Source organism: Oncorhynchus nerka, linkage group LG8, assembly GCF_034236695.1.
Source record: "Oncorhynchus nerka isolate Pitt River linkage group LG8, Oner_Uvic_2.0, whole genome shotgun sequence".
NCBI lineage: Eukaryota > Metazoa > Chordata > Actinopteri > Salmoniformes > Salmonidae > Oncorhynchus > Oncorhynchus nerka.
This window is the reverse complement of record NC_088403.1, coordinates 10489694-10499691: the sequence shown is the minus strand read 5'-3', so window position 1 is coordinate 10499691 and position 9998 is coordinate 10489694. Positions and strand designations below refer to the sequence as shown.

At 40.1% G+C, this 9998-nt stretch overlaps 1 protein-coding gene across 1 annotated transcript; it reads left to right on the top strand.

The window, feature by feature from the left end:
- The first annotated feature begins 6765 nt into the window (after positions 1-6765).
- LOC115116510 (F-box/LRR-repeat protein 14) lies at positions 6766-9773 on the top strand. The gene has a single exon (XM_029645002.2). It carries the CDS (start codon positions 7310-7312, stop codon positions 8510-8512), a length of 1203 nt encoding a protein of 400 aa, XP_029500862.2. The 5' UTR covers positions 6766-7309; the 3' UTR covers positions 8513-9773.
- Positions 9774-9998: the final 225 nt, after the last annotated feature.

Below are 9998 nucleotides of genomic sequence, written 5' to 3'. Positions count from 1 at the left end.
CTCTGCTGTCATATTAGCAAACAATGCTAGTGAACACTGGCAGTCAGCCGGGTCCAGAAGCAGCAGCTAGAGCAGAGGCCCACTGCTGGGGGGTTATGCACAAGTTTATTAAAAAACACAGAAACAACCAGCAATGTAGGTGACCAAACACTACTACTGCTACTACCACTACTACCACCACTTCTACAACTACTGCTACTACCACTACTACCACCACTACTACTACTACAACTACTGCTACTACTACTACTACCACCACTACTACTACTACAACTACTGATACTACCACCACTACTACTACTACTACAACTACTGCTACTACCACTACTACCACCACTACTACTACTACAACTACTGCTACTACCACTACTACTACTACAACTACTGCTACCACCACTACTACTACTACAACTACTGCTACTACCACTACTACAACTACTGCTACTACTACCACTACTACTACTACAACTACTGCTACCACCACTACTACTACAACTACTACTAATACTACTACTAAAAATACTACTACAACTACTACAACTACTATTACTACTAATACTAATACAACTACTACTACTACTATTACTACTAATACAACTACTACTACTACTACTACAACTACTAATACAACTACTACAACAACTACTACTACTACTACTATTACTACTACTACTACTACCACTACTACTACTGCTATTACTACTAATACTATTACCACTACTACTACTAATACTACCACTACTACTACTACTACAACTACTACTACCACTACTACTACTACAAGTACTACTATTACTACTACTACTACTACTACCACTAAACTAGTACTATTACAACTACTACTACTACAACTACTACAACTACTACTACTACTACAACAACAACTACTACTACTACTACTGCTACTACTACTATCTACTACTACTACTACTACTACCACCACTACTACTGCAACTACTACTACAATTACTACTACCACTACTACTACCACTACAACTACTACTACTTCTACTACGATTACTACTACTACTACCATTACAACTACTACTACTACCACTACAACTACAAACACCACTACTACTACTACTACTACTACCACTACAAACACTACTACTACAAACACTACTATTATCACTACAACTAACACTATTGCTACAAACACTACTATTATCACTACAACTAACACTATTACTACAAACACTACTAATACTACCACTACCTTTACTACTACTACCACTACCACCACCGCTACTACTACTACTACTACTACTACCACCATTACTACTACTACTACCATGACCACTACTACTACCACCACTACTACCATTACTACTACTATTACTACCACCACCACCACTACGACTTCTACTATTACTACTACCACCACTATTACTACTACTACTACTACTACTACTACAGTACCACTACTACTACTATTACTACTACTACTAATAATAATAATACTACTACTACCACTACCACTATTACCACCACCACTACTACTACTACTACCACCACTACTACTAGTACTACCACTACTACTAGTACTACCACTACCACTACTTCTAATACTACCACTACCACTATTACTACCACTACTACTACTACTACTACTACCACTACTACTACTACCACCACTACTACTACTACCACCACTACTACAAGTACTACCACTACCACTACTTCTACCATTACCACTACCACTACTACTAATACCACTACCACTATTACTACCACTACTACCACTACTACTACTACTACTACCACTACCACTACTACTACTACAACCACTACCACTAATACTACTACAACCACTACTAATTCAACTACTACCACCACTAAAACTACTACTACACACCTACTACTGCTGCTACTACTACAATTACTACTACTACCACTACTACTGCTAATGATACTACTACTACAACTACTACCACTACTACCACTACCACTACTACTGCTACTACTACTTCCTCCACTACCACTACTACCACTACTACTACTGCTGCTACTACTACTACCACTACTACTACTACCACTATTACCACTAATACAACTACTACTACTACCACTATTACCAGTAATACAACTACTACCAATAACACTACTATTACTACTGCTAATACTGCTACTACCACTACTACCAGTATTACCACTACTACCACAACTACTACTACCACCACTACTACCACTACTGCCACTACTACACACCTACTACTACTGCTGCTACTACTACTACCACTACTACTAATAATACTACTACTACTACTACCACCACCACTACTACCACTATTACCAGTAATACAACTACTACTACTACTACTTTTACCACAAAAAGTACTACTACTAACACTACTACTACTACTAATACTGCTACTACTACTATTACAACAACTACTACTTTCACTACCACTACTACCACCACCACTACTACCACTAGTACTACTACTACTACTACCACTACAACAACTACTACTACTACAACAACGACTACTACTATTACCACCATTACTACTACTACCACTGCTAACACTACTACTACTACTACTTATAGTACTACTTATACTACTACTACTACCACTACTACTACTACTACCACTCCTTATACACTACTACTACTACCACTACTTATACTACTACTACCACTACTACTACTTATACTACTACTACTACTACTTATACTACTACTACTACAACTTGTACTACTTATACTACTACTACTACCACTACTACCAATACTACTACTACTACTTATACTACTACTACCACTACTACTACTTATACTACTACTACTACTACTACTACTACTACTACTTATACTACTACTACCACTACTACTACTTATACTACTACTACAACTACCACTACTACTTATACTACTACTACTACTTATACAACTACTACTACTACTTATACTACTACTACTACTAGCACTACTACTACTTATACTACCACTACTACTACTACTACTACTACTACTTATACTACTACTACTACCACTACTACTACTTATACTACTATTACTACTACTACTACCACTACTACTTATACTACTACTACTACTACTACTACTTATACTACTACTACTACTTATACTTCTACTACTTATACTACTACTACTACTAGCACTACTACTACTTATACTACCACTACTACTACTACTACTACTACTACTTATACTACTACTACTACCACTACTACTACTTATACTACTATTACTACTACTACTACCACTACTACTTATACTACTACCACTACTACTTATACTACTACTACTACTTATACTTCTACTACTAGTACTACCACTATTAGAACTACTACTACCACTACTACTTATACTACTACTACTACCACTACTACTACTTATACTACCACTACTACTACTACTACTACTACTACTACTACTACCACTACTACTACTTATACTACTATTACTACTACTACTACTACTACTACCACTACTACTACTACTACTACTACTTAAACTATTACTACTACTACCACTACTACTACTACTACCACCACTACCACTAATACTACCACCAATTCTACTACTATTACTACTACCACACCCACTAACACTACTACCACTTTTTCTATCACTACTACTACCACTACTACTACTCCAATTTGTAAGTCGCTCTGGATAAGAGCGTCTGCTAAATGACTTAAATGTTAAATGTACTACTACTACCACTACTACTACCACGACTACTACTACCACAACTACTACCACTACTACCACTACTACTACTACTACTACCACTTCTACTACTACCACTAACACTACTACCACCACTACTATTACTACTACTACCACCACTACCACTACTACTACCACCAATTCTACTACTACTACTACTACCACGACCACTACTACCACTTCTTCTATCACTACTACCACTAATACTACTACTACTACCACCACTACTACTACCACAACTACTACCACTACCACTACTACCACTACTACTACTACTACTACTACTACCACTACCACTTCTACTACTACTACCACTACCACTAACACTACTACCACCACTACTACACACCTACTACAGCTGCTACTACATCTACGACTACTACTACCATTACTACTACTAATGATACTACTTCTACGACTACTACCACTACTACCACTACGACCACTACTACTACTACTAGTACTACTACTGCTACTACCACTACTACTACTACTAGTACTACTACTGCTACTACTACTTCCACTACTACTACTAGTACTACTACTGCTACTACTACTACTACTAGTACTACTACTGTACTACTACTACCACTACTACTACCACTACTACTACTACTACCACGACTACTACTACCACAACTACTACCACTACTACCACTACTACTACTACTACTACCACTTCTACTACTACTACCACTAACACTACTACCACCACTACTATTACTACTACTACCACCACTACCACTACTACTACCACCAATTCTACTACTACTACTACTACCACGACCACTACTACCACTTCTTCTATCACTACTACCACTACTACTACCACTACTACTACTACCACCACTACTACCACGACTACTACTATCACAACTACTACCACTACCACTACTACCACTACTACTACCACTTCTACTACTACTACCACTACCACTAACACTACTACCACTACCACTACTACTACACACCTACTACTGCTGCTACTACATCTACGACTACTACTACCATTACTACTACTAATGATACTACTTCTACGACTACTACCACTACTACCACTACGACACTACTACTACTACTAGTACTACTACTGCTACTACCACTACCACTACTACTACTACTGATACTACTACTTCCACTACTACTACTAGTACTACTACTGCTACTACTACTACTAGTACTACTACTGTACTACTACTACTACCACTACTACTAGTACTACTACTGCTACTACCACTACTAGTACTACTACTGCTACTACTACTTCCACTACTACTACCACTACTACTACTACCTCTATTACACTACCACTACTACTACTACTACTACCACTACTACTACTACTACTACTACTGCTACTACTACTGATACTAATACTACTACAACCACTACTACCACTACTACTACCGCCACTACCACTACTACACACCTACTACTGCTGCTACTAGTACTACCACCACTATTACTACAACTACTAGTACTAACACTACCACTACTACTACTACTACTACTACCACTACTACTACTACCACTACTACCACTACCACTACTACTACTTATACTACCACTACTACTACTACAACTACTACTACTTGTACCACTACTACTACTTATACTACTACTACTACTACTACTACTACTACTACTACTTATACTACTACTACTACTTCTACCACTACTACTACTACTACTACTTATACTACTACTACTACTACTTATACTACTACTACTACTTATACTACTACTACTACTACTACTACCACTACTACTACTACTACTACTTATACTACTACTACTACCACTACTACTACTTATACTACTACTACTACCACTACTACTACTTAGCTAGCAGAGAGTATCTACCTTCCTTTGATGTTAGAACTGGAAAGGTGGCCCTAGCTAGCAGAATTCAGCTGTTGTTTTTCACGTGCATTCTGTCAGTTTCTAGCTGGGAACGGAGCTGCTGCCTGTTTGTGTTGTTGACCTGGGGGTCAGAGCATAGAATCCAATCAGAGCATAGATGAAAAGCTAGACATGCCTGAAATGAATAAGAAAAATGCATGGGTAAATGTATGATAATTATAATTTACACAAATAAGTTATCACTAAGATTGATCGGGATATAATCAACAAATATAATGCATGACTGCTAACTTCATTAATTTACACATAACAATGTAGTGAATATGCTTCTAAACAGGCTACAACCCTCTGAGAAATGTTGAGGGGAAATAGTAACAGCCTGATAATAAGTCTTCTTACCATATAATTACAAATAAAACGGAGTAATAATCTCACAATATGTACAGCAACAGGATAAATGTTCCATATTTGTTGAAAAATACAGATTCTCCTTCAATTAAAACGCATTTGATTAGAATCTGGACATAATCATGTGATATGGTGATGTGTGTTACTACTCAGCTCTACATTGTATCATTGTATCAATTGTAACACTTTTTCACTTGGCAGCAGAGTTGAGTTACAAATGTATCCTTTACGTGATACATTTGGCGGATCAGACCTGATACAATGTTTCAATGTGTAGAACACTGAGAAGGGAGACAGACACAAAGCACGGCCTTCTATTCGGAACACAGAACTCTAACAGAATCCTTCTAGAATAGTTCGAGCTCGAAAATAATAACACAAACACAGTTCAGTTTTAGATGGATTATAGACCATCTAAATCATTTCAAATAGAATCAAAAACCAATATACCGCGACAACTAAAGGGTTAAGACTAAAGTGAACTGAATTGTAAGAAGTTGGTTTCCAGGGGAACTATTCTTACTGTTCCAGCTGAGTTGGACCAAACCACCATCCTCCCAGGGAAGGGGGGAGTCAAAACAGACTCTCTTAAATATATTGTAAATATCCTACGCCAAAGCAAGTCACACAATGTTCTTATTTACTAGGAACATGGATAACATATATTGTATTTTACAGTATTCCTTTAATATAAAGAAAACGGTTTAATTATTTGTAATGTGTATGTCTCTCCCCCGCGGTAGAGCGGTGCTCACGGCCCTGCCAAGTCAGTTTGAAAGACCAGACAAAGGCAGGCAGGAAGCCCTTCGGCTTGGCAATGCGTGCGAGCCGAGAGAGCGCAAATGCAAACTGAAACCCCACTCCTTTCTGATAACGGAGAGGAAGAGAGACAGAGAGAAGAAGCAGACTGGAATTCCAACCCTCCTTGTATTTATGATAGTTTAAAGGTCTCTTTTGAAAATGTATGACCGTTTGGATCCTCGGCGCGAGCCTAGACGTGTTTCTAAAGGCATCATAGGTTGCGTCGTCTGACCAAGGAGGGCTCGGGTGCTTTCCGTTCCTATATCCTTCGCTTCCCCCCTCTTGGTGAGGGGCTAGGCTATATTGGAACAAGGTTTTGGGGCTTTTTGCATTTGAATTCTACTGCGCAACCAGACGGATCACGTGGGATGTGGAGTTGATCGATTTGCGCCGTTAAATGTGAAAAGAGGAACGGGGAAAGGTCTGTTAAAAAAGCATAACCGCTTTCTTCCGGATTACAGGGGACTCTACTTTTACGGAGGGAAATACGTCGGTGGGCTCGGGGACCCGGAGTGATTTTTATGCCTGTTTAAAATGGAGACGCACATATCGTGCCTCTTTCCGGAAATTTTAGCCATGATTTTCAGCTACTTGGATGTAAGGGACAAAGGCAGGGTGGCCCAAGTGTGTGCTGCTTGGAGGGACGCTTCCTACCACAAGTCGGTGTGGAGGGGGGTGGAAGCCAAGCTGCATCTGCGGCGGGCCAATCCTTCTCTCTTCCCCAGCCTACAGGCCCGCGGAATCCGGAGAGTACAGATTCTCAGCCTGCGGCGGAGCCTCAGCTACGTGATCCAGGGGATGCCAAACATCGAGAGCCTGAACCTGAGTGGCTGCTATAACTTAACGGATAACGGCCTGGGGCACGCGTTTGTCCAGGAGATCCCTTCCCTTCGGGTTCTAAACCTTAGTCTGTGTAAGCAGATCACGGACTCCAGCCTGGGCCGGATCGCCCAGTATCTGAAGAACCTGGAGGTTCTGGAACTGGGCGGGTGTAGTAACATCACCAACACGGGGCTGTTGCTCATAGCGTGGGGTTTACACCGGCTCAAGAGCCTCAATCTCCGCAGCTGCCGGCATGTGTCTGACGTGGGCATCGGGCACCTGGCGGGCATGACCCGCAGCGCAGCGGAGGGCTGTCTCAACCTGGAATACCTGACGCTGCAGGACTGTCAGAAACTTACGGATCTGTCTCTCAAGCACATCTCGAAGGGCCTGGCTAAGCTCAAAGTTCTCAACCTGAGTTTCTGTGGCGGGATCTCTGACGCAGGTATGATCCACCTCTCCCACATGACCAGCCTCTGGAGCCTTAACCTGCGCTCGTGCGACAACATCAGTGACACGGGCATCATGCACCTGGCCATGGGCACGCTGCGGCTCTCCGGGCTAGACATGTCCTTCTGTGACAAGATAGGGGACCAGAGTCTGGCTTACATCGCCCAGGGCCTGTACCAGCTCAAATCCCTGTCCCTGTGCTCGTGCCACATTAGTGACGATGGCATCAACAGGATGGTGCGCCAGATGCATGAGCTGAGAACCCTGAACATTGGACAGTGTGTGCGGATTACAGACAAAGGACTGGAGCTCATTGCCGACCACTTGACTCAGTTGACGGGGATCGATCTGTATGGATGTACTAAAATCACGAAACGGGGACTGGAAAGGATAACGCAGCTCCCATGCCTTAAAGTTTTGAATCTGGGACTTTGGCAGATGACAGAGAGTGAAAAAGTGAGGTGAAACTAACTTGGCGAGGATTAGTTGGGGAGGGACACACACACAGAGAGGAGAAGGGGTAACGGAGCAGGAGACCAGTGGGCGGGGAAATGTTCATTCTAAAAAATATATATATATCCTCTGCTCTCAATCTCGTCGTAGTTGGATATTTTCTCATTCAATGTAACTTAATGCTACAAAACTGTGATTAAAAAATATGTTGCGCAATTTTAGGCCAAATGAAAACAAGATTAATCATCATCAAATGCATGTTTTCATTATTAACAACACAATATCCCGCCCCCGCATTATGAAGACAAACTACTTTTTATTATTCCTAAAGAGTCGCAATATTTAACTTCAAACTCTCCAACTATCGCGCCTAATACATTTGGCTACCTCGTTTATCAATGTGTTGTAATAAATCCGTGTATTCTTAAAAAGAAAGAGAGGAGATAAATTGTGCCTATAGACAGTAGTAGTCCCCTCCCCCAACGCGTCTCGCGCTTGGAGAATCCTAGCAGCAAAAAGAAACGCTCTCTAACTACCTTTGTGTTAATTTGCCCAGAAACGCTTAACAATGAAGATAAACGAACAGAGTTTCGTTTAAAAGGACTGTTCACACTCAGACAAAAATAGAGACATTATGCAAATTAAAACGGACTGGTTTGTATCCAAAATCATTTTATTTTTGTTTTGTTTACTTTTTAGCCCAACTTAAAGGCCTTGTAGCCTTGGATTCACGCTTTGAATAATGGGACCCTTCCTTCCCTATATTATTTTGGTGTGTTTATGCTTATGGAAGCAGATATTGTCGAATTATTGCTGTTATTCAGAGCGTTGTACTTCAAATTGAAGTGATTTCTATAATAGAAATGCTGCCCCTTTTTCTCAATCAGGTGTTTTCCAACTAATCCTCCATATCCTCTAGAATATGGGTTGCTACCTTTTAAACACAATCATACACACTAGTCCACAATAACAACAGAAGAGACACTCCTTTGGAATAGAATCTAAATACACACTTTAGAATTAAGAAGCAATCGATCCTTATTTTCTCGGCTTCCAAGTGAGTGCGTGTCAGGCCTACATGGAACCTATGGGATCATAACATGACGTTATGAGCGAACTGAACATGTATTGGGTCCTGCTGAGAGACTACTGTGTTTTAATGTACTGTATATGTGTTTGTAAAAAAAAACTGAATCCAAAATGAAATGGTTTTATATTCTTACAGTAAACATTAAAGTTGATATTTATATAATAAATGAAAAGGTCATGTGGACTCGTTTTGTACGGGGGTTGTATTGTAGACTAGTAACCTACTACTTATTGTGTCTTTGTGATCATCCTTGTTACAAGACCATGCACTCCTGCTTTGATCGAAAACGTGTCCGTTTCTAAGAGAAACCCGCTGTTTATGTCCGTAGATCCCCGGTAGAGACAAGGTATTTAAAACGACAACAAAAAAGACAAGAATTGTCCACATATTATTAATCGTTCTGATCAC

Excerpts from the sequence above, each read along its gene's own strand:
- LOC115116510 (XM_029645002.2), top strand. The coding sequence starts at position 7,310 with ATGGAGACGCACATATCGTGCCTCTTTCCGGAAATTTTAGCCATGATT.